This window comes from Microcaecilia unicolor, chromosome 1 (genome assembly GCF_901765095.1).
Source record: "Microcaecilia unicolor chromosome 1, aMicUni1.1, whole genome shotgun sequence".
Taxonomy (NCBI): domain Eukaryota; kingdom Metazoa; phylum Chordata; class Amphibia; order Gymnophiona; family Siphonopidae; genus Microcaecilia; species Microcaecilia unicolor.
In genome coordinates, this window is record NC_044031.1 from 592,491,416 (window position 1) to 592,517,966 (window position 26,551).

The following is a 26,551-nucleotide window of genomic DNA, read 5'->3' on the forward strand; positions in this document are numbered from 1 at the left end:
CCCTCCCCTGCCCTCCATGCCCAGCATGTCGCCTCCCTCCCCTCATCCATGCCCAGCAATTCTCCTCTCTCCCCTGCCCTCCCCTGCCCATGTCCAGCATGTCACCTCTCCCCCCTGCCCTCCCCTCCATGTCCAGCGATTCTGCCCTCCCCCCTGCCCTCCCTTCATCCATGCCCAGCTATTCTCCTCCCTCCCCTGCCCATGTCCAGCATGTCTCCTCTCCCCCTTGCCCTCCCCTCCAGGTACAGCACTTCTCTCTCCCCTCCACTGCCCTCTATGCCCAGCATGTCGCCTCCCTCCCCTGCCCTCCCCTCATCCATGCCCAGCAATTCTCCTCTCTCCCCTGCCCTCCCCTCCATGTCCAGCGATTCTGCCCTCCCCCCTGCCCTTTCATCCATGCCCAGCAATTCTACTCCCTCCCCTGCCCATGTCCAGCATGTCTCCTCTCTCCCCTCCCCTCCCCTCCATGCCAGCAATTGTCTCTCCCCTGCCCTCCATGTCCGGCATGTCCCCTCTCTCCCCTGCCCTCCCCTCCCCTCTCCAAGTTGCGACGAACCGGCCGGCAGTGAAGACAGCGGTACTCACTGAGGCAGGCACGCAGAAGACGCAGGGCGCAAGCAGGTTTGTCTCCTCTGATCTCGCGTTGCTTCCCTCTCAGCGTGTCCCACCTTCAAGGTGAAATAACTACTTCTGAAAGTTACAGGTATCAGTGGGGATGCAATGGATCTTAGTAGGTATGGGTTAGTTTCCAGTGGTGTGCCTTGACATTGTTTGCACTTTGTAAGTGTGCCACAAGATGAAAAAGGCTGGAAATGACTGCTCTAGTGATTTGCACCCCCCCCCCCCCAAAGTATCATATTCCCAAGTTAGCCCACTTAAATGGAAAATTCCGTTGTAATATAGCTTCCTCCTCCATATCCATAGTAATGCCCATTATCTCGGTTTTGCCTAGATTTACCTTAAACCTGCTACTTTGCCAAAATCGTGCAATTCTTGCATTATTACTGGGAGTGTCAGCCCTGGTGACCCAACAAGCAACAAAATGCCGTTTGCAAAGAGAGCTACTTTGTGGTGCTGGTTCCTCACTATATTACCTCTAATATCACAGTTATCTCAAATTCTTTGCGTCAAAGCTTTACTCAACAAATAGTTAAGCTTTGCCGGAGGATGTCTTTACAGAGGCTAGCATATCTGGGTTAAAAAAAAAAAGGGTTGGACAACTTCCTAGAGGAAAAGTCCATAGTCTGTTATTGAAATAAACATGGGGCAATCCACTGCTTGCCCTGGAATCAGTAGCATGGAATGTTGCTACTATATGGGATTCTGCCAGGTACTTGTGACCTGGATTGGCCACTGTTGGAAGCAAGATACTGGGCTAGATGGACTATTGGTTTAATCCAGTATGGCTATTTTCATGTTCTCAATCTATTTCTCCCTGAAGAATAATGTTGCATTACTTTGAACCACATATTTAATTTGTGTTCACTCTACTTAACTGCATTTTTCACTACATCAAAATATAGAAATTGTCATGCGAGCAATGCAGATCATATTTAAAAAGAGAAATGGGACTTGATATACTGCCTTTCTGTGGGGGTTTTTTTTTGCAACCATATTCAAAGTGGTTTACATAGTATATTCAGGTACTTATTTGTACCAGGGGCAATGAAGGGCTAAGTGACTTATCCAGAGTCACAAGGTGCTACAGTGGGAATTGAACTCAGTTCCCCAGGATCAAGGTCCACTGCACTAACCACTAGGCCACTCCTGTGGCGAACATACCTGTACCAGAATGAACCACCAGAAAACTGAGAGCTTCTTTTTACAAAGCCACTCTAGCAATTCCTGTGCAGCAAATGAGACGAAGCCCATAGGACTTGAATGGGCTTCCTCTCATTTGCCGCACAGGAATCACTAGAGCAACTTTGTAAAAAAAAAAACCCTAAATCCTTAATCCTACAGGAAACTGGAGGAACAGCATCTACGTAAATAAAATATGTTGGATTCTGCCACCAGGCCAGAACTATAATCTGAGCAGGAGCAATAACTACCACCAATAGAGCCTGGCACAGTCTTTGCCTTTATAAATTCCTTTTACTGTTACTATTATTATAAGTTATTCTTCCTGCACCACTAGCTCTAATCTTTATGTTGATATTCAGTGGTTCCATTCATTTAATTGCTACACTCATAACACCAGTGGTGTTAGCTACAGGGGGCCATGGGGGCTGGGACCCTGCAAACTGGCTCAGGACCCCTTGTTTGGCTGGTGGAGGTCCGCAACCCCTGCTAGCTGAAGCGTTTGTCCAGCGTTGGTCTCCACTGCATTGCCTGCTCTGCTTTTCCCCTCACATCACTGCATACTCGTTTTAGTGAAACTAAGCATGCACGACACTTCGCGCATGCTCAGTTTCATTAAAACGAGTATGCAGGACGTGAGGGGAAGAAAGGGCAGGCAATGCAGCGGAGACCAGCGTTGGACAAACGTTTCAGCTGGTGGGGGTTGGGGACCCCCCGCCAGCCAAGATATGTGCGGTGGTGCTTCAGCTGGCAGTGGTTGGGGACCCCCTGGCAACCAAGGTATTTGCAGCGGTGGCGGTGTCTGTGTATGTGAGGGGGGGGGGGGGTGGCGGACCAAATTGTGCCCCCTCTGGCCCCCTCCCATCTCAAGCTCTGGCTATGCCCCTGCATTATACATGGATAAAATGGTGTGACTGCCTGTTATTGAGCTAACAGTGGTAACTTTGTCACCATTCATGTATATAAGTGTAATACCCATGATATGGGTATTACTAAAACAGCTGTAATAGATTTTTCCAGAGGCCCTGGAGGGAGGGAGGTCTTTGCCAGTGGGCTAGAGAGTGAGGTTGGGAGGCCTGCCCAAGGGAAGGGATGGTTGAGAAGTTGCAGAGATAAAAGTGGTTCCCTGTGGTGAGTGACAACAGGGATGGAGTTGGGAAATAATAAAGGGGACTGAGGTGAAGTACACAGGTCTTTGGTTGCCTGTACCCCCACTAGGACCCTTGGGATATCTTGGAGTAAAAGAAATAAATACAGGCTGAGTAAAGAAGAAGTTGCTGCCCCTCTAAGTGGCAACTGAGGAGACAGAGCTTCAGGTGGATAAAGGGAATCCAGCATAGAAGCAGGAACCAGAGCAGGGGAAGCCTGTTCAAGGCAGGGGTGCAGCCCTGTGAGGTGCATCACTTGAAGGACAGCCTAAAGGGTCTGTGCCTGAAGGAGCTTGAGAGGAGTGGCAGAGTATTAGAGTGGAGAACTGTCCACCTGCACAAGTAGCCTGTAATTTGTAAAAGGTCAAGGCAAGCCACAGTACATATCACTCAGAACATAGTGAAGGTACTGTGGCTTGCTGCGACCCTGCCTGTGCGGATAGACCGAACTACTTTTCCTCAAATTTTGATTCTCAGTTTCATCCTTCTGGTTTGCTTTTTATTCATAGTCTAATTTGCAGGATTCCTGAGGAAGGCTGGGAAGCAGAAACATAGCCTGTGGTGAGTCTAGCTTTTGGAACTGTGTATAAGTGTAGCCTTTGGATTTGTGCAACATAGATCCATCCAGACCTGTGCATTTGTTACCAGTAAAGGATTTTTTTTTTACCACTACTTTTGGTCATCCTGGTGATGATAGTCCGCTCTCTTGTGGACCAGGAGGATGGACATCGCCACACGCATGCGCCAGCAGATTAGGTGACCTCTGATGCTTCTAGTCCCTGAATGTGCCAGTATGAATTTTGCTGCATCAGTTCAGGACAGGTAGACAGCAAGTCTACTCCGGCGAATTATTAAAATGAGGAGGGGGCGGTGCCTACTTCCCCGGACCCCGCGGGATTCCCGCAAACCCCATTGCCCGGCGTTCCGCTCTCCTCTGACGCAGCTTCCTGTTTCCGGCAAGGCGGGACTCCTCATAGGGAGAGAGAAGTTGTGTCATAGGGGACGGGGCACCGGAGCAGGAAAGCTGTGGGATTGTTGGTTGGCTGGCGATCTCAGGTATGAGTTTGACTGGGGTTGCCTGAGGTAGAGGCACCGGATCGCGGACAGGGAGGACAGCGGAAGACAGAGGGAGAGATGGCAGACCACGGGGAGGGGGGAGACGAGACCGATCTCCCAGTACGTGTGATGCAGCCGTATGTGTGTGACTTGGTATTTTTGTTAGTTTGCTTTGAGTATGTTAAAGAGGACTACGATGGATGGTCTCTTAGATCCCGTTTTCAGCCTTCCCAATTTGAGCCCTGCATTCAGTTCTTGAAAGTCCGTAATGGGGGAGAAGGAGACTTGAATTTTGCTCATGGCTATTTAATAGTAGCGTAAGGCAAGTTATATATTCAGGTACAGTAGGTCCCTAAAAGAGCTTGTAATGTAACCCTCTGTTGCCTAAGGTACAAAAGGTTAAGTGTATAGTGACAAGACAGAGGCAGATCAAAAAAGAGCGACTTGGGCTACCACCAGAAGTGAAGTGGGGTGGGGCAGTGGTGTGCTGGAAATTTTTTTCACAATAGGCTCTCTCCGGGCATAGCCTGTCCTACAAATTTTTTTTTGGGGGGGGGGGAGCTGGGGTGGACTGGGGGGGGGGCATTACCTTCCTCTCTTCCCCTACCCCCATGTGGGCATACGTTTGCTGGCAGGGAGGCTTATCCCCACCAGCCAAATAAATGGACTACTGCCACTCCCCACTGTTTCTGGCTCTGAGCAGCATGCCAGGAGTTTTCATGCATACTTGTGTGAGAAGTTCTGGCATGCTGCTTAGAGACAGAAACAAACAGTGGGGAGCAGTGGCAGTCCATTTATTTGGCTGGCAGGGCTCAGTATCCCTGCCAGCAAAGGTAAAGGCGTTCAAAGATGCTAAGGATGGCCCATCTCAAAGCTGGAGATTTATCACCACTATTCTGGAGATTGTAGGCCAGTGAAACAGGTTTTTTTTTTTTTTTTTGTGGGCTTCAGCCATGGTTCTGGCAGATGCACATTCAAAAACTGACATATACATAATATATCCAAAACTTTATCTTCTCATTTTTATCTTCCAAAATTCTAGATAGCAGCTGTACAGATCAGCAGGACCCAAAGCAGTCCAAATCAAGTAAAGTCAGAAACACAATTTACATCTAATTATTCAACCACTCAGGATTCATCTTTGGATTTAGAAAGCAAAACTATGTGCATATAAGGACCGAATAAATGAATTAAAACAAAGTTTAAAGCAAATGATCTTAATATGTAATTATTGGTAGCAATAATGAAACAGTGATAGAATATTCACATAGCAAGCAGCCTGAGCCTGTTAGCACATTTAGACTGACTCTGGACTTCTGCATGAAGGTAGCTCTGCCCTCATTATTCAATATCTCTCATAAATAGTAGTAGTAATAAGTGCATTTTGTATAATTTACCACTGCATTCCACAAAACAAAAGGAGCAAGTACCCACAAACCATCTTTCTCTTTTGATCTAGGCACAGGAAAAGACTTTAAATGCTGCCAGGTTTCAACCTAATTCATGTTTAATGTGGGATATCTGTCATAACTTAGAATACATAAATAGATACAAGCTGTGAATGTTGAGCACCTAATTGTCATAACAAGATGTTTGTTTTAGTGGCCTTTTACCAGGAGAAAGAAACTCTCTGCACAAATACAACGCTTTCTAAGGTATCCCTATAACCGGTCCCTCCAAATGACACACTGATTACAATTTATATCAAATTACTACTCTACCTATGAAAAGTTATTTCATTATTATTCTTCCTCTGTGTGTACATCCGTATGCTGCACAAGCTGGCAAGTTTGAAAATATAAGTGGAATCAAATAAAAATGGTACCAACAATAAAGAATGAGAACGTGGAAGAAGTAGCTCACAGGTTTGGTTGCTTTGTTTTGAGGCTCCCTGTCCCTGCAGTTAGGCATCTGAGCTCTCCCTCCCTTCCTTTGGGCCTGGCCTACTATCTCTCCTTCCTGTTTCCAGCATTGGGCTGCGGTGCAGGCAGCGCTGAAGACAGCTGCTTTGTCTCACAGGAAGTTGAAAAGGCGGGAGGAAGTAGCGACGAGACTGTGGACAGGACTGCGGGGACAGGGAGCAGGGAGCCTGAGGAAGCAAAAAAAACGCCTGGCTGGCTACTGTTGCTGGGGGGGCCTGAGACAGAAATTGGGGAGCCTGGGCCCCCGAGGCCCCCTGTAGCTACGCCACTGGAACAAGCCACAGGGAAGGAGGACAACGATGCCGAGAAGGGATCTGAGCCCAAATTTTGGAAGTCAGTTGTTTAAGTTCAACCAGCTCCCAAAATTCTTAAAAAATGAACAAATGGCTTTTGTGAGCTGGCTCCAGCACATCACTGGGGTGGGGTCAACACAGTGGCAATACTTAAGCATACAAAGGACACACACAAAGGGATCTTTGAGATGGAGGAGCAGGGCTGGCTCCACCAGTGAGCAACTGTGTTTTTTGCATATGGCCTTAGTTTTCATTTCCTACTGACTTATGTAATTAAGGTCCTGCAATGGCACATGACGTATCCCACCTCAGGTCACCCACCTGAAAGGAAGGAAGATCACACATTGAGTAAAATCCATAACTGTTGCTGCTTATGTTTATAGTGCTGTTAGATGTACAACCTATGACCATAGGAACAAATGGGCAGACTTGGTGGACTGTGAATCAAGTGGTTTTATGCTGACATCTTCTGTTTCAACATTACTTTCCACAGTTACTTATTGCTGTTGGCAGACAGGCTTCAGGGCTGGGATCAGTCACTTAAACATCTTTTACTGCTTTTGGATCACTTCAGTTTTTAAATAAAAATCTATCATGTTCACTGTTTTGTAATGATGTATCTTACACCAGCTACACCAGTGAATTTCGCTTCATGAAAATTAGAAGTCTTGTAAGTTGACAGCCACTTAAAAGACCAACAAAAAAATGTTTTGGTGTATGCAGTTTGGCAAACTCACAGGCTACCATTTCATAGGCTAATGAAGTTTTCGAAGTCAATGTACATAAGAACCGTGTTCAGTTTTCATAAAAAGAAACCCACCTGTGTTGCTTTATCCTATAAGATTTATTGCCCTAAAATATTCTTTGCTAATCTGTCCGCATTTTTCCAGGACAAATATACCATGACAAAACTTACACTTTTTTTTGTTCACATGTGCCTATTAACTCATCATGAAGTTTGACACGTGATGGGGCAATTTTGTGTCATTTGAGGTTTGAATTTCATAGCAGTCTCTAGATTATCTGAATAAAGGCTGGTGTTTAGCTGCTGATACTTTCATTCCCTGCAAACTTGGTACCCTCTGGTCCACCAATTAGAATAATGTAAATTACCAATATATGGTACATTGACTTATAAAGCGATTGTTTCTTATCTATTACTATTGGAAAATAAGTGTACATCTATGCAAACTAAAGCCATCATTTTGTTTTTGAAATAGGTAGGGAGGAGATTGAAAAGATGACTAAAAAGCCTCCAAATCGAGCTGGTATTACTTTTGAGGTTGGTGCCCGTTTGGAAGCACAAGACTATTTACAAAAATGGTATGGAAATATTCATAATTTTTCAATGAAATTATTTCTTGGTTTTAATCAGTGGCATTGTTTCAATATTGCTCAGGAAAAAGATCTAGCAGTAGCATATTAGTATTTTGAGAGGCTTGCCTTCTTTGAAAGAATGTTGTTTATATAAGAGCATATATTTTCATGATTGTAGTTGTATTCTTCTTGAGTTGTATGCTGGATGCAAGGGGTTGTTTTTTTTAACCATGACATGTATGCATTAATAATCTGTATTTTTAGTTGGAGACAATTAAACATACATTCCACCATTTCAGTTAAGAGGCTATCCACAACAGATTACAATAAAGTTTAAAAATAACATTAAAAACAATGTTTTCATATATTTGTGTCAATATGGCGCATACATTCAGACTTGAAGGACTCAGTTCACTATTTGCTGAAAATGAGTGAATGTTTAATGTAAATAAAGGACTTCAGACAAAATGAGTTTTTTTTTTAATGTAGTAGAACAAATTCCACTGTTATATATAGCTCCACAGTTATAGATATCTGGACTTTGTTGCAAGACACGGTGACCAGTGACTACAAGTTTTTCAGTGTTGACAATAAAGCCCTAGACTGTCCAATGAAGTTTCAAATGTCTAACAGCCCACACTTTTAATTTTTCTTTTTTTTTTTAAATACATATACACTTATATACAAGGAATTACACTTGATTAGAAAGTGTTGAATTATCAAATTTAATAAAAAAATGTATATCACAAATTAACAACACTCAAGTCCACATTATATTGTAGGGGATTCTGAAATAGGAGGAAAAAAAAAGGAAAAACTTTTCTAAAGCAAATTCGCATCTAGGAGAAAATAACAAGATTTATAATACACTCCTTCAGCTCTTTTTGAGGCTACAAACGTTAAGTGAGATGGGTCCACAAAAACATACTTTTGTGTGTTGTAACATACAATACACTTACAGGGAAATCTAAGGTAAAATGTTTCTCCTAGTTGTAACAGCAGGTTTCAATATCGTGAATTGTTTTCGTTTCTTTTGTGTGTCCCTCGAAACATCCGGAAATAAAAGTATCCTTAGGCCCAAAAACAATTTGTCTTTGTGCTTAAAGAACAGTCTGAACAACCATTGTTTGTCCGGTAGTAAAGTCACTGCGGCTACCAAGGTTACCGCGGTGGCCTGCTCCGTATCTGATGTTTCCAAGAAAGTTGTAACATCCAAAGATGTTTGTTGCTGTGGTTGCTCCTGTTCTTTTTGTGGCACATAATACACTTGGGTAAAAGGTGGTAAATTTGCCTCCGGTATCTTCAGCACTTTTTTGAGATATCGTTTTTAACATTTCTAACGGGCTTACCATTTTTATTTTTGGGAAATTTATAAATCTTAAATTATATCTTCTCATATGGTTTTCATATAATTCCGCTTCTGAGGTTTGAAAGGTTTTCATATAATTCCGCTTTACTTTTGAGGTTTGAAATGTCCTTTAACATAGCTGTTTGAATATTTCCAGTATTTGTTTTTATTTCTTTATTTATAGTTTTAAATTACATTATTCAAGGATAACCTTGTGCAGAAATACAGGAAGAAATAAAATAATATCCAGTCATTCATATTTCTCAAGCATTATAATAACTTATATACACATTTGCACATACACGTATACATATACATATATATACATACTTATGTACTTAGACTGGTTAATTATCTTTAGGAACTATATAACAAATAAACCTTTCTTAGACCCCAATTTAAATGAGGGGGGAAAAGAGTAAGAGAAGTTTTTATAAACTTATATTCAAATTAAGGAAAAAGCTGCTTTTTCTCCAGAAAAAAAAAACAATTTCATTTCACTTGTTTCAATTCTACAAATGATTTAAGTTGTTCCGGTGAAAAGAAAATATATTTAGTTTGACCCAATTTAACTACACATTTACACGGGTAAGCAAGAAAAAAGGAAGCGCCAATATCTATTGTCTTTTGTTTTAAAGCAAGAAATAATTTCCTTTTTTGTTGAGTGGACTTGGTGACGTCTGGGTATATCCACACTTTTGAGCCATAGAATTGAGCTTTCAAATTTCTAAAATAGAGTCTTAGAATAGCATTGTAGTCCTGCTCAAAAACCATAGAAACAACCAGTGTAGCTCTGTTCATTATAATGTCCGAGGATTGTTCCAGAATATCAGAAAATATTTTGTAAGTCAGGAATACTTTTCTCAGAGCCTTGCCCTCCTTCTCTTGTTTTAGGAATATAATATATTTTATTTAATGGGGGTATTGTCTCAGCAGAGAAATTCAAAATTTCTATCAGGTATTTCTTAAAGGTATCTATCAAAGTTACCCCCGCAATTATAGGAAAATTTAAGAGACGGAGATTTAGGCGTCTGTTAAAGTTCTCAATCTGTTCAATCTTACGTCTAAGGTCTATAGAGTCCTTAGTGGAAACATTTTTAAAGGCATTTAAAGTATCTACCTCTTGTTGTAAAGATTGCACTTTTGTTGTTAAATCATTTTTAACAGAGTCTACGGTGTTTTTCAAGTCTTCAAACTTAGTATTAAGATTAAGCACATCACCTGAAGTCTTCTGCAACATGGTAGCAATCCGGTCTAACATCACCTTTAGTGTTTGTAGAGTCACCTCTGAGGTCTGTGTTACAGAAGCAATGCTTCCTCCAGCTCCCCGAGTCGTAGCCTGCATGCCTGGGTCCTCACTGGAAGCCTCTATCGACACATCGTCAGAGTCGATGGGGTTTCCCTCCAGGGCTGCTCTCGACGCCGGGCTGAGAGGGATCTGTGAAAGAGATGGTGGAGACAGGGAGACTTCCTCTCCCGGCAGGGGGGCTGCTTCTCCAGTCCTTCCCGCAATGGGATCCTCTCCCCGTATAGTTCTGGAGGCACCGGAGAGGAAACGGTCCAGCGATGTTTGAGCCGTGGAGGGGGTTGAGGTAGGTGGAGGCACTAATCTCAACACTCCCTTACGTTTAGTATGAGGCATTTTACCAAGGAAAAAAGAGTGTTTTCAGCTCATAACATCCAGAGCGCTTCAACAATCGTCCGGTGCGGCAGCCATCTTGAATTCCCCCAATATGAGTTCAATATTTCCAGTATTTGTACGTTTTTCTTCCATAATATCAAACCGTTCAGAAAGAGATTTTATATCTATTTCATTTTTATCCACTCTTCTTTCAATCACATTAACTTTTTGAGAAACAGCGTTTTTGTTGTAACAAATATTGTACCATTTGAGCGACTAAATCCCACAAAGTATCCAAAGTTACCTCTGCCGGTTTTACCATAATCCCAGGAGGATCATTCATCAAATATTCTGGAATCTTCCCACTTTCTGTGCCTCGTTGACCCGCTACAGATGACTTCGGACTGCTTTCTTCTGGGGGTACCATCCGCCCCCTCCCCCCAACTCCTCAGAATTCTTACTTTGAGCTTCACTTGAGACCAGGCCCGTTCCGCTTTTTGGCGTCTGGCTGCTCGCTCCCTCAGAGGGAGAGCTAGTCCGTTTTGGCTGCGGGGGCGGAGCTCTCAAATCGGGGCTCAGGGTAACATCGAGTCCTGGAGACGCTGATACTTCCTCCATTACGCCTGCGTTTCCTAAGGAACCGCTCCCGATCTCGCAGTCTTGCCATGGAGTCCTCACAAATCGGTCCATTGGACCAGCAGGTATTGAGGCAGGCGTTGGGGAAGCTCGGGCCGGTACCTTGCCTCTTTGGTATACTGAGCTCAGGAAATGAGGTCTACAGCTCTCCTAGATGCGTGCGGCCATCTTGGAATCCCCCTATTATTATTATTAATTACATTTGTACCCTGCGCTTTCCCACACATAGCAGGTTCAATTCGGCTTACATAGTAAATAGAATTACAAAGTCTTGAAGGAGAATGTTACAAGTTATAGTAAACATAGTAGTAGTGGGGTTTTGAGGATATGTAAATAGAGCATGGAGAGGTAAACAAAGTTAGGATGAGCAAAAGGAGAAGAGATTGGGAGGGGTAAGGAGTAGGAAGGATGGCGAGGAAGAGATTGAGGAATGAGCATAAGGAGATTGTGAGACATGGTCAAAGGTATAATAATCATCATGGCAGGAATCATGTGGGTGGGTTTAAAAAGTTAAGTTGAGTCATTAGGGTAAGCTTTCTTGAAGAGATGGGACTTCAACATTTTTCTGAATGCTAGATGGTTGTTGATTGTTCGGATGGATCTTGGCAGAGTGTTGCAAAGTTTGCTGCCCAAAAAGGAGAAATTGGATGCATAGGAGGTCTTGTATTTAAAACCTTTGCAGTTGGGAAGGTGTAAATTGAAGTAAGTACGAGAAGACGATGATCTATTTCTGGTTGGGAGGTCGATGAGGTTATTCATATAGTTAGGGGATTCTCTATATATGATCTTATGAATGAGTGTGGACTTTAAAATTTATTCTTTCTCTGATGGGGTGCCAATGAAGCTTCTCTCGAAGAGGTGTTGTGCTATAGAATCTTGACTTGCCAAGGATAAGTCTGGCTGCTGTGTTTTGGGTAGTCTGAAGTTTCTTCAGGATTAGGGTCTTACATCATAAGAAAACAGTGTTGCAGTAATCTGCTTGCGTGAGTACTGTGGATTGTACTAGGTTCCAAAAGGTGTCCAGGGGAAGGTATGATTTCATTTGCTTCAAAATCCACATCATATTAAACATTTTTTTTGTGATGAATGTAGCATGGTTTTTGAATGATAAATGGCTATCAATCATTACTCCAAGTATTTTTAGGTTGTCAGATATGGAGCGTTTAATGTCTGGGGTGCTAAGAGTGGTCGGGAGAAGTGGAGAGTATTGAGATGAAAGGACTAGACACTGTGTTTTCTCTTTGTTTAATTTCATTTTGAAAGCGTTAACCTAAGAGGTTAGGGTGGTCATGCCTATATTTATTTTATGGGAAAATTAGGTTCTTACCTTGGAAATTTTCTTTCCTTTAGTCATAGCAGATGAAGCCATTACGTATGGGTTATGTCCATCAACCAACAGGGGAGATAGAGAGCACTCAAACTTTCACAGTGCCCTCTTGGCCAGCTAGCTCCACTGCCTCTTCAGTATTTGAAGCTTCCAAAGCAGTATGGCAAACCGCAATGGGAATCACAAGAGCTTTCCTCACAGCGAACGATGGCCCATCACAAGGGCATGAACACATAAAGGAGGGAATGCATATCCTCCTGGAGGGAATAAACTCATCCTCCTTATTGTATAAGTGGAGGGGAACACACGCGCCTCCTGGAGGGAATCGCACATCCTCCCAACACACTGGAGGGAATGAACTCATCCTCCTATTTATAGAACTGGAGGGGAACACACGCGCCTCCTGGAGAGAATCAACACATTCTCCAAAACATGCTGGAGGGAATGAACACATCCTCCTAAATTTAAACTGAACATGAATCCTGAAGATTGTTTTCCAACATTCTCCCAAGGAAGGAACTTCAGGAAATTAGAACAGAACCTGAAAAACAGATTCACAGCATACAGATAATCATACAGGGAGGGCTCATGGCTTCATCTGCTATGACTAAAGGAAAGAAAATTACCAAGGTAAGAACCTAATTTTCCCTTCCTTGTCATCAAGCAGATGAAGCCATTACGTATGGGATGTAACAAAGCAATCCCTAGATAGGGTGGGAACAAGCCACACCACGCACTAGCACTTGTGCACCAAAACGCGCATCCCTCCTGGCAGCCACATCCAGCCTGTAATGTCGGGCAAAGGAGAGCTTAGAAGCCCATGTTGCTGCACTGCATATCTCTTGAAGAGAGAGTGCTCCAGTTTCAGCCCAAGAGGAAGAAATCGCTCTAGTAGAATGTGCCTTAAAGGCTACAGGCGGCACTCTGCCGGCCAGCAGATAAGCTGAAAAGATAGTTTCTTTGAGCCAGCGGGCAATAGTGGCCTTAGACGCTGGAGACCCTCTGCGAGAACCAGATAGCAAAACAAACAGATGATCAGAAGTCCTGAAAGAGTTAGTAACTCGCAGATACTGCAGCAGAGTCCTGCGCACATCCAAAAGGTGCAGCTGCCCAAAAGATTCTGGAAACTCTTCCTCTGAAAAAGAGGGCAAGAAAATAGGCTGGTTTAAGTGAAAGGCTGAAACCACCTTAGGCATAAAGGAAGGCATGGTCCGAACCGTGACTCCGGACTCTGAAAATTGCAGAAATGGGTCTCTGCAGGAGAGCGCCTGGAGCTCTGACACCCGTCTCGCCGAGGTTATGGTCACCAGAAAAACTGCCTTCAGTGTCAAGTCTTTCTCCGATGCTCGCCGAAGCGGCTCAAAAGGAGATGCCTGCAGGGTTTTCAAAACTAGCCCCAGGTTCCAAGCTGGACAGGGTGCTCGCACTGGAGGTCGGAGCCGAAGCACCCCTCTAAGAAACCGTGCCACATCTGGGTGAGCAGCCAAAGACACGCCTTCCACCTTACCACGAAGGGAGGCCAACGCTGCCACCTGCACCCGAAGGGAATTATAGGCCAAGCCTTTTTGTACACCTTCCTGCAAAAAGTCCAGAATCGGCGAGACAGGAGCCCGCATTGGAACAATGGCTCTGGAAGCACACCAAGACTCAAACAGGCACCAAATCCTGGCATAAGCCACGGAAGTGGACCGCTTGCGGGCTTGCAGGAGAGTGGAAATAACTTTATTGGAATAACCTTTATCCCTCAATTGCGCCCTCTCAATAACCATGCTGTAAGACCAAAGCGGCCGGCGTCCTCCATGGCTACCGGTCCCTGAGTCAAGAGGTTCGGTACCAGAGGTAACGGCAGAGGAGCCTCCAGGAGCATCTGTCGGAGGTCTGCATACCAAGGTCTCCTTGGCCAATTCGTGGCGATGAGGACCACTTCTCCTGGGTGCAGCCGAATCCGCAAGAGCAGGCGCCCTATCAAGGGCCATGGGGGAAACACATAAAGTAGACCCGGAGGCCAGGGTTGAGCCAAGGCATCCAACCCCGCCGAGCGAGGATCTCTCCGTCTGCTGAAGAAGCATGGGACTTTGGTATTGGCACTTGTCGCCATTAGATCCATCACGGGCTTGCCCCATTTGGCACAGAGCTGCAGGAATACTTCGTCTGCCAGATTCCATTCTGCTGGATCGATCTGATGCCTGCTCAGATAATCGGCCTGCACATTGCTCTGACCTGCAATATGAGCTGCCGACAGACACTGAAGATGCAGCTCGGCCCAGTGGCAAATCAGTTCGGCCTGTGCGGCTAGTGCTCTGCACCTTGTTCCGCCTTGTCGATTTATATAGGCCACCGTTGTCGTGTTGTCCGACATCACTCTGACAGCCAATCCTTCCAGGGTCACTTGAAAGGCCAGAAGCGCCTGAAACACCGCTTTCAACTCTAGGCGGTTGATGGACCACTCCGACTCCTCGGGTGTCCATAGACCCTGGGCATGCTTCCCCTTGCAGTGTGCGCCCCAGCCCTTCAGGCTGGCATCTGTTACCACTAGGCACCAAACGGGGAGCGTCAGCGGCATTCCTCGCCGCAGCATGCTGTCCGAGAGCCACCACTCCATGCTGAGACGGGCCGCAGGGAGCCAAGTAAGTCTGCATTGGTAATCCTGAGAAATAGGAGACCATCTCCAGAGTAGGGAATACTGTAGAGGTCTCAGGTGCGCTCTCGCCCAGGGTACCACTTCCATCGTGGCTGTCATCGATCCCAGCAGCTGGACAATGTCCCAAGCTCGCAGGCGGGGCATCCTCAGGAGCAGACGGACCTGATTCTGAAGCTTGCACCGCCTTGGCTCGGGTAGGAACACATAGCCCGAGACTGTGTCGAACCTGGCCCCCAAAAATTCTAGAGATTGTGAAGGGGACAGGTGACTTTTGGCCATATTGACGACCCAGCCTAGAGATTGCAGTACTGAGACCACTCTGGCTGTAGCTTGTAAGCTCTCTGTTGCAGAGTCTGCTCTGATGAGCCAGTCGTCTAGGTACGGGTGAACCCTGATACCTTCTCGCCTGAGAAAAGCAGCTACTACCACCATTACCTTCGAAAAGGTTTGGGGAGCTGTGGCGAGGCCAAAAGGCAAGGCCCTGAACTGGAAATGTTTTCCCAACACCGCAGACCTCAGAAACCTCTGGTGCAGGGGCCAAATCGGTATGTGCAAGTAAGCTTCTCTCAGGTCTAGAGACGTGAGAAACTCTCCTGGCTGAACCGCCGCAATGACGGAGCGCAGGGATTCCATGCAAAAATGCCGCACTCTCAGGGACTTGTTCACTTCTTTTAAGTCCAGAATAGGGCGAAAGGACCCACCTTTTCGCGGCACCACAAAGTAGATGGAGTATTGGCCGCAGCCTTGCTCGGCGGGAGGCACCGGGGTCACTGCCCCTAACTGAATCAGACCTTGTAAAGTCTCCTCCACCGCCGCCCGTTTGACGGCAGAACCGCATCGGGACTCCACAAACACGTCTCTTACTGGGGCGTTGAATTCTATTCTGTATCCATCTCTGATCAGGTCCAGAACCCACTGATCTGAGGAAATCTTTGCCCACTCCTCGACAAAGAGGGAAAGCCGTCCTCCGATGACAGGCATCGAGGAGAGGGCCGGCGCACCATCATTGAGAGGGTCGCCCCTGAACTCCTGGTCTTGAGCCAACGGCTGCGGAACGCTTGTCCGAGCGAAAGGAGTTCCTCTGCTGACCACGGGCACGTGAAGTGAACCCAGCAGAACGCCCCGGGCGGTACCTTCTAGCTTCACGGAAGCGAGGTCTGTACGAGGAGTGGACCGCCTGGCCCTTAGAGGAAGGCCTCTGCCTATCTTCGGGCAAGCGCTGGGGTTTTGGATCACCCAGGCCTTTCACAATTTTCTCTAACTCCTCACCAAATAGGAGAAGTCCTTGAAAAGGCAACTTCACCAACCTTTGCTTAGAGGCCATGTCCGCTGCCCAGTGTCGTAGCCACAGACGACGGCGAGCCGCCACTGCTACTGCCATTTGTTTAGCCGAAGCTCTGACAAGGTCATAAAGGGCATCAGCCAGAAAGGACAAGGCCACCTCCATCCGCGGAGCCACATCCAAGAAGGGCTCCGCTCCATCTCCGGGCTGAGCCACTGCCTGTTGCAGGCAAGCTAGGCAGGCTCTCACAGCATAACAGCTGCATGCAGATGCCCGAACAGTGAGACCTGCAATTTCAAAGGACCGTTTCAACGCTGTTTCCAGCCTACGGTCTTGAACATCCTTCAGGGCAACACCTCCTTCAACAGGGAAGGTAGTTCTCTTTGTCACCGCAGTGACTAGGGCATCCACTTTTGGCATTTGAAAACGAGCCATATGTCCCTCACGCAGAGGGTATAACTGCCCCATAGCCCTGGAAACTCTCAAAGGTCCCTCGGGGTCAGCCCACTGAGCCGAAACAAGCTCTAGGATGGAGTCATGCAAAGGGAAGGCCCGAGCAGCTTTCTTGGTACTAGCCATCCTGGGATTACCCGAGGAGGCCATGCCACTGTCAGGATCTTCAATCGAGAGGGCCTGCAGGGTATCTGAAATAAGCGCTGGCAGCTCATCACGGTGGAAAATCCTCACCGCGGAGGGATCATCCAGATCCTGTGGTAAATCCACACCTGACTCTGGTTCCTCAGACCAAGAACGTCTGACAGAGTTCTCCGAATCCTCACACCCCGACCACGGGGGGGAAAAAGGTGCACCACAATCTGAAGGGGAATTAACCCTTCTGCGCTTATCTTTAGGCCAAGCATCCGGGAAAAAAACCTCACTGGGCAGTCCCAGGCCAGAATCCATCGGGGGGGGGGGGGGGGCAATCAGAGGAGCCTCAGGCGACCCTTGAGGGAGGGCTCTTTTCATCATGTATGCTTTATGCAGCAAAAGCACAAAATCCGGGGAGAAAATCTCACCCTGGGCACCCAAATCCTGTCCGGTGCTAGCCACTCCTGAAATAACCTCATCTCGAGGTGCCCCACCCGGCTCAGGTCTCTCCGTGTCCACGGAGGCCGTGCCATGCGGTGTAAGCAAAATGGCGCCCGCTGCCAGCTCAGAGCGGGAAGAAACATCGCTCGCCATGCTTGGGCCAGCTCCTACGCCAATACAGCACGATTTACAGAGCCCTGCTGCTGATTTGCGCTTGCCACAAGTGGAACAGCGCTTTACATTGTCCGCAGCCATCGCCGAAAAACGGCGGTAAAATCCAAAATGGCGGTTTCGCGCCAAAATCGCCCCGATCGCGGGCCCACCCCGGAGGAGTTGGAAAACACTCTTACCTCAAAGGATCTAGTGTACAACTATGATCCTGCTGAAAATCAGGTCAAAAACCTCTGTTCTTTTTTTTTTTTTTTTTTTTTTTTTTTTTAAGCTGTGAGGAAAGCAGAGGTATTGAAGACTCCGGAGGCTCAGATGAGTGGGAAAGGCAGGGAAAGGGCGAACCTATATGCCTGCATCCACTGTTGGTGGGTAAGGACAGGGAAAGCAAGGCAATATGTCCACATCCACAGAGGTATGGGTAAGGCAGGGAAAGGGCTAACCTACAGTGGGGGAAATAAGTATTTGATCCCTTGCTGATTTTGTAAGTTTGCCCACTGACAAAGACATGAGCAGCCCATAATTGAAGGGTAGGTTATTGGTAACAGTGAGAGATAGCACATCACAAATTAAATCCGGAAAATCACATTGTGGAAAGTATATGAATTTATTTGCATTCTGCAGAGGGAAATAAGTATTTGATCCCCCACCAACCAGTAAGAGATCTGGCCCCTACAGACCAGGTAGATGCTCCAAATCAACTCGTTACCTGCATGACAGACAGCTGTCGGCAATGGTCACCTGTATGAAAGACACCTGTCCACAGACTCAGTGAATCAGTCAGACTCTAACCTCTACAAAATGGCCAAGAGCAAGGAGCTGTCTAAGGATGTCAGGGACAAGATCATACACCTGCACAAGGCTGGAATGGGCTACAAAACCATCAGTAAGACGCTGGGCGAGAAGGAGACAACTGTTGGTGCCATAGTAAGAAAATGGAAGAAGTACAAAATGACTGTCAATCGACAAAGATCTGGGGCTCCACGCAAAATCTCACCTCGTGGGGTATCCTTGATCATGAGGAAGGTTAGAAATCAGCCTACAACTACAAGGGGGGAACTTGTCAATGATCTCAAGGCAGCTGGGACCACTGTCACCACGAAAACCATTGGTAACACATTACGACATAACGGATTGCAATCCTGCAGTGCCCGCAAGGTCCCCCTGCTCCGGAAGGCACATGTGACGGCCCGTCTGAAGTTTGCCAGTGAACACCTGGATGATGCCGAGAGTGATTGGGAGAAGGTGCTGTGGTCAGATGAGACAAAAATTGAGCTCTTTGGCATGAACTCAACTCGCCGTGTTTGGAGGAAGAGAAATGCTGCCTATGACCCAAAGAATACCGTCCCCACTGTCAAGCATGGAGGTGGAAATGTTATGTTTTGGGGGTGTTTCTCTGCTAAGGGCACAGGACTACTTCACCGCATCAATGGGAGAATGGATGGGGCCATGTACCGTACAATTCTGAGTGACAACCTCCTTCCCTCCGCCAGGGCCTTAAAAATGGGTCGTGGCTGGGTCTTCCAGCACGACAATGACCCAAAACATACAGCCAAGGCAACAAAGGAGTGGCTCAGGAAGAAGCACATTAGGGTCATGGAGTGGCCTAGCCAGTCACCAGACCTTAATCCCATTGAAAACTTATGGAGGGAGCTGAAGCTGCGAGTTGCCAAGCGACAGCCCAGAACTCTTAATGATTTAGAGATGATCTGCAAAGAGGAGTGGACCAAAATTCCTCCTGACATGTGTGCAAACCTCATCATCAACTACAGAAGACGTCTGACCGCTGTGCTTGCCAACAAGGGTTTTGCCACCAAGTATTAGGTCTTGTTTGCCAGAGGGATTAAATACTTATTTCCCTCTGCAGAATGCAAATAAATTCATATACTTTCCACAATGTGATTTTCCGGATTTAATTTGTGATGTGCTATCTCTCACTGTTACCAATAACCTACCCTTCAATTATGGGCTGCTCATGTCTTTGTCAGTGGGCAAACTTACAAAATCAGCAAGGGATCAAATACTTATTTCCCCCACTGTATGTGCCTTTAAAGTGAAGCTGCTATAGCCTCCAACACCCCGGTTAACAACTGGCAAGCCAGGAACCACCTCCCGGCAGATTTTTCTGGAGCTCGAACAAGCTGCAGCCACCCTGCTAAGGGAGATAGAGAATACTGAAGAGGCAGTGGAGCTAGCTGGCCAAGAGGGCACTGTGAAAGTTTGAGTGCTCTCTATCTCCCCTGCTGGTTGATGGACATAACCCGTACGTAATGGTTTCATCTGCTTGATGACAAGGAACGGAGATTTCAGATAGATTGGATAGATTTAAAGGGGATAAATATAGTGACGTCGACAGCATAGGTGAAGGGATTAAGGCCATGTTTGGCTACTAACTTGGCTAGGGGAATCATCATGAGGTTGAAGAGTATTCGGGAAAGCGGAGATCTCTGCGGTACCCCGCATTCAGATGACCATGGGGAAGATATGTTTGTAGTTCCTTTGACTTGGTAAGATCTTGTGGTAATAAAGCTTTTTATCCAGTTGATGATATTGCCACCGATCCCAAGTTTGTCCAGAAGTTTAGTTAGGATAGTATGATCAACCAGGTCAAAAGCGCTGGATAAGTCAAATTGTAGGAGAAGGATACGGTTTCCAATTGCTATTTCTTGTTTGAATTTGGATATTAAGGTAAGAAGAACCGTTTCAGTGCTATGGGCCGAACGAAAGCCCGACTGCGATTTGTGCAGTTTGGAGAATTTCTGAATATATTCGTTGAGTTGCGAGGTCACTCTGTTTTCCATCAGTTTTGTGATTAGAGGGATGGAGGCAATTGGACTGTAGTTGGTAATATCATTTGCAGGTTTTTTGGTATAGGTGTTAGTAATATATTGCCATGTCTGGTGGGGAAGGAGCCTTACTGAAGTAGGAAGTTTAAATGGGTGGTGAGATCTGAAATAAAACATGTTGGGGCGCCTTTCAAAAGATAGTTGGGACAAGGGTCAAGTTGGCAATAAGACCTGGAGAGTTTAGAGATGGTTTTAGTGACTTCTTCAGTGGTAAGGAGGGTAAAATTGGTCCAATATCGGTCTGCCGGTACTTCATCAAATCCAGGGTCCAGTTCGTCAAGAAAGGTGTCTGCAGTAGAATTGTCTTGAGAAATCGATTTGCAAAGATTGGTGATTTTGTCGTTGAAGTATTTAGCTAATTGGTCAGCAAAAGTACGGTTTGAAGGTGAAGTTGTTACTGGATCTGTGTTTAGGAGAGTTTTTATAATTTGAAATTGTTTTTTTATATCTGCACCAGTCATGGCAATTTTTTGTGTATAATAGTCTCTTTTGGCACGTTTAATGGCATATTTGTAGTTCCTTTGTGATTGTTTTGTTTCCATGCATTAAAGTTATACTCTTTTAATTTGTTTTCAATGCATTTAAAAAACATAAAGTGATGAAACTTATAAGCACACCCCCTCACACAATGAATTCTCTGAAGTAAATTTCCAGCACTTCCTGTCTCAATATTTATATTGCAAAACAACTGCATCGGGGAATCTGTCACTAGAAACGCTGCTGCAACACTTAACAAAACAGTATCTTACTGTGCAAACCACTTACTCATCCACTGTCTTTTAAATGGTCCTGCTTGTGAGACAAAGCTGTGTGAAGCTACATGTGATATGCTCTTTTCTTTTTTTTGTTTTCTCTTTAAATTTTTATTGTACTTTTGTGTTTATTTCTTGTATGCTGGAAGTTAAGTTTCCCACTGCTATAGTCACAGGGACAAATGTTATCTGAGTTACAAAACCAAGAAATACTTACCACCTGTACATTCGCCACAGCTTTGATCTTGCTATCCTTGTTCCTCAAAACTTATTCATGTACAATCAAACACATTTTTATGTTGTTGTTGTTTATTATGCCCTGTGGTTTCTTCAGGACAGTCTCCCCCGTACAACCTCCCCCTCTCACCCCAACGGAGCTCGTGTCTCTCCTCTATACTTCCCCTCCTTATCAGATATGCGCTAAACATTGTTGAAATCTATCCCACTCCATTTTGTGTCGTAAAAGCCCCTCCCTCTGATATGCTGTAAGGCGTTCCATCTGTATCAACTGTCCCAGCTTGCACTTCCAATCTCCCAGAGTTGGGGGATCCATTTTCTTCCAATGCAGCGCTATAAGACACTTAGCCGCTGCCAACCCCCAACGCATCAGTTTACCCTTTTCCCAAGAGTCCCTCTCATTATGTAAACCCAAGAGGCAAACTGAGGGACTACACACTGAAGATGTTCCCAACATAATTACTAATGCTTTCATAACTTCCTGCCAGAGCGGGACTATCCGGGGGCAGGACCACCATATATGTAGGAATGTACCTGTTTGAGATGTACACCTCCAACAAACGTCAGATGTACTAGGATACATCCGCTTCAGCCGATCAGGTGTATAATACCATCGTGTAAGGACCTTATAAGCATTTTCCTGCACCAACACACACACTGAAGCTTTTTGAACCTCACCACAAATTGTTTCCCATTCTAGGCCAGAAAATCTGCAGTTTAAATCTGTCTCCCAAGCCCCTTGGAAGCTAAATGGTTTGGGATCCCATCCCCTAATATATCTATATATCACGGAGATTGGCCTAGGCACTCTCCGCATCAGGACCCATAAAGTTTCCAAGCTTTCCCTGTTTTGAGGGTCTTCTCGCTGCCAACCCAAAGTAACTACATAGTGCTGAATTTATAGGTAGGAAAAAGTCTCCATCAGGTAGAGCATACATGGAGCGCAAAGTTTCAAAGTTCTTTACCCGTCCCCCTTGCAGAACATCCATAAAACACAATAGTCCTATTTGTTCCCATCGTATATATGTAGCATTTTCCCTCCCAGCCCCAAATTTCGGCTCCCACTGTATCGAAGTGAGGACATCCAGTCCACTTGTCCCCTTCTCTTCTGTACTTCTCCCCACAATCCCATCAGATGTCTTACATATGGATTCTGTATCCCAGCCAATACTAATCCCACTCCTTCAGTAGTCCACAACCAAGAGTTCAATGATCGATGAGGGCAATAAGATTGCTCCACCTGAATAGCTGGCTTATTTTTCCCCCTCTCCCAATTCATGATCAGCCAAATTTGAGCAGCCAGATAATACTATCAATATTAGGCACCACCCTACCACCCAGTTCAGGGGCCCCCCCACAAGACCCTTCCAGCCAGGTGGGGGTGCCTGCCACCCCAAATGAACTGTGAGAAGGATCCCTGAAATTGTTCAAGTATCCTTCGTGGGACCACTACTGGCAGTGATTGGAATAAAAATAACAACCTAGGCAACACATTTATCTTCTCTACTGCCATACGCCCCCACCAGGAAAGCCACAATCCCTTCCATCGGGATAACTCCTCTCGAATTTGATCTACTATCTTACCGTAATTTAAACAGTAAACTCTATCCAGATCCTTGGAGATCTGGATTCCCAAATAGCAAATGCTATTTGAGGCCCATTTAAAAGCAGACGCTGCTCTCAATCTACCTTCCTCCGCTTGGGATAAAGAAATCCCCAACAGTTCACGTTTATCCATATTAACCCTGAGACCGGCATACTTCTCAAATTCCCAAAGAATCTCCATCAACATGGGTAATGTCTGTCCGGGGTCTTTAACATAAAGCAGCACATCATCTGCAAAAAGAGCGATGTGATGTTCCACCCCCCCCAAACCGTAATGCCCTGAATATCTGGATGCTGACTTATCAGTTCTGCTAGAGGCTGAATATACAATGCAAATAAAAGGGGTGATACAGGGTATCCCTGTCTAGTTCCTCTACCAACTAGGAAGAAAGATGTGTACCCACCATTAATGTTAAGGCAAGCTTTCGGAGCCACATACAATGCCACCAGCCAAGTACCAAAATTATCTCCAAGGCCCTTGCGGTGCATCACCTCTCGCAAGAACGTCCAACTAACTCAGCCGAAAGCCTTTTCTGCGTCAATGGCCAACAAGGCTGTTCCGGGTAGGGATTACTGCACTTCCCAAATCAAATGAAGAGTACGCCTAATGTTATCTCCTATCTGCCGCTTTGGGATAAACCCAGATTAGTCTATATGAATCAAATTCGGCAGTACCCTAGCCAGTCTGTTAGCTAAGACCTTAGCCAAAATCTTTGCGTTCATATTCACAAGAGAAATAGGTCTATATGATCCACGCCAGCCTCAGACATAGACATTGGTAACCCATTGTCAGCCAGAACTCCATTACCCACTCTTACCAACAGGTCCCTCAGCTCCCCCACAAAGCACTTATAAAACCTTACCGTGTTTCCGTCTAGCCCAGGAGCCTTACCATTTGGGAGCCTTTTTATCACCCCCTGCACCTCTCCTAGTCTAATGGGCTCCCCCAGCTGTGCTCTTTCTGACTCTTTAAGGCTTTTTAACAGAATGTGATCCAAATATTGAGCTATTGCCACAGCCGACTCTCCATCGGGGGCACTATATAAATCCTGAAAATATTTCAGAAAGCATTTCGCTATTTCAGAGTCTGCATATTGCCAGCTGCCCCTACTGTCCCTCATCCTTTGAATAAGAGACCTCACTCTCCGAGCCTGTAAATAGCGAGCCAGCATAGCACTTGATTTATTGGCAAATTCAAAGTATTGTTGCTTAAGCTTAGTTCTCATAAAATCTACTTCCACCATCTGCAGTTGCGCTAATTCCCCCTCACTTTTTTAAGATCCTCCCAGATCTGTGATGTAGGGTTCCGCTTATGTTGGTTTTCTAAGCGCAATAGTTGTGTGTGCAAGCTAAGTGACTGTTGCTCTCTTTCCCTTTTCTTTCGTGCCCCCCACTTAATCAGAGTCCCTCTCACCACTGCCTTCAGAGTGTCCCTTAGTACACCATCTGTTACTTCTCCATTGTTAAATTGACAAAATTCCTGTATATTAAGCTTAATCTCTTCCCGCACCCTCTCCTCCTCCAGTAGTGATTCATTAGTTCTCTAATATGCCCGCCGCTTAATATGGCCCATTCCGCTAAATCTAATCCACACTAGAGCATGATCCGAGATTTGTGTTCCCAATATTAGCTTCCTCCATCATGTGCCATCCTTTTCGGTGGACCCATAGCTCATCTATTCGAGTATAGGTTTGGACAGCATGTGAGTAAAAAGTATAATTACGTTGCACTGCATGTAGCAATCTCCAGCAATCTACCACCCGTATGAAATGCAATAATGCTTTGCGATTGGGACCACTATACTGCCCACCCCCAGTGGAATGATCCAAGCGTGCATCGGGGGCAACATTAAAATCACCACCCACCACCACCTGTCCCCTGACAAATCCCTGAATCTCCCCTAGCAGGGTTTGAAAAAATCTCCTCTGACCCACATTCAGGGCATATAAATTAATCAATATAAGTTCCTTGCCCTGCAATGCTCCTCGCAGGGCTACACATCTTCCACTTGAATCCCGAAACTCCTGCTGTATAATGAACCCACAACTTTGCCTAATTAGGATAGCAACTCCCCCAATCTGTTTAGCTCCTATCCCCTGATGAACCACCACTTCCCGAAAAGGCCTATGAAGTAACATATGGGCACCTCGCGATCTCAAATGTGTTTCTTACAAGAATGTCACATCCCACTGCAATCTGTTCAGCTCCTTAAAAACCAAACTGTTTCCCATGATTATTAAGCCCATTTAAATTCCAAGTCCCCATCATTATTGACTCTTTTGGAAATCCAGAGCTCATGCTGGTCAGATTTGATATGAAGTCCTTGGGCAGATACTTTGATTGTTTTACTGAGGTTTGAATGGTTAAACAATTGTCCCTCATTAATTGTTCACTCCACTCATGATTTTATAAACTTATCAAATCTCCTATCATCTTTTCTTCGTGCTGAAGAGACCTAAGTTGTTTAGCTTCTCTGAACCCATTTCCTATTTTAGTTCTCCAGTGGGACAGCCAGAACTGCACACAATACTCTAGTGTGATCGTGCCTTGGACCCATAAAGAGGTATAATGATAGTCTCAGTTTTGTTTTCCATTTCTTTTCTAATGATGTTTAGCATTCTATTTGTTCTTTATCAGCCGAGGTATGCTGGGCTGAGAAAAGTCAATTTATTGGCCACAGTGACTTTTCAGAATTTTCTTGACTAGTGTTTGCTAACTCAGAATCCATCACTTTGTACCTGTAGTGAGGATTATTTTTAATGGTATGCATCATTTTGCAAATGTCTGCAGTAAACTTTCATCTTCTAGTCTCACAAGATTCTTCTGCAAATCATTGTAATCCTCCGCTATTCTAACAACTTTGAATAATTTTGTGCAGGTATTCAATCACATTACTTGTCATTCCTGTCTGTAGATCATATGTAGATATGTTAAATAGCAGAGTCCCCAGTACTGACCCTTAGGGCACTCCACTGCTGATTTTTCTGTGTGGATAACTAGCCATTTAGTTCTGCTCTTTCGTATCTTTCTTTTAGCCAGGTACAATCTACACAAGGGCATTGTCTCCTGTCCCATTACTTTTTCATTTCCTAAGGAGTATGACGGACTTGGATTTTCAGAAGGCAGTTGATAATATATCAACCAGCTCACCTTTATCCACTTGTTTTTTTCACATCTTAAAAAAAAAATCTAATACATTTGTATGGCAAGACTTGCCTTTGCTTAAACCCCTAATGTCTCCTTCTCATTAAGCTGTGTAATTTTAGTGTAGCTTCAACTATTTTGCATAACACCAATATCAAGTTCGCTGGTCTCTAGTTTCATGGATCCCTTTTGAAAAATTGGTGTTAGTTAACACACTAGCATAGTAAATGACAGCAGATAAAGACCTGCACGGTCCATCCAGGCCATCCAGCAAGGTGACCAGAGCCATACCTGCCACTGTGCAGGCTATAGTCATTCATGATTAATCACTGGTTGGCAATTTGCCATCATGCTAGCCACATATAGGCAGTTAAATATG

General features: G+C 45.3%; 1 protein-coding gene across 3 annotated transcripts in view; it reads left to right on the forward strand.

Moving 5' to 3' along the window:
- The first annotated feature begins 3,894 nt into the window (after nucleotides 1-3,894).
- The window catches only part of PHF20L1 (PHD finger protein 20 like 1), a 312,587-nt gene continuing 289,930 nt past the window's right edge, over nucleotides 3,895-26,551 (forward strand). For 2 of the 3 annotated variants that reach the window (XM_030219345.1, XM_030219361.1), the window contains exons 1-2: nucleotides 3,895-4,004; nucleotides 7,440-7,542. In XM_030219345.1, the coding sequence (XP_030075205.1) occupies nucleotides 7,460-7,542 (83 nt within the window). In that variant the 5' untranslated portion in view covers nucleotides 3,895-4,004; nucleotides 7,440-7,459. The remainder of the gene's footprint in view (nucleotides 4,005-7,439; nucleotides 7,543-26,551) is intronic. The other variant, XM_030219352.1, reaches the window with a different exon arrangement.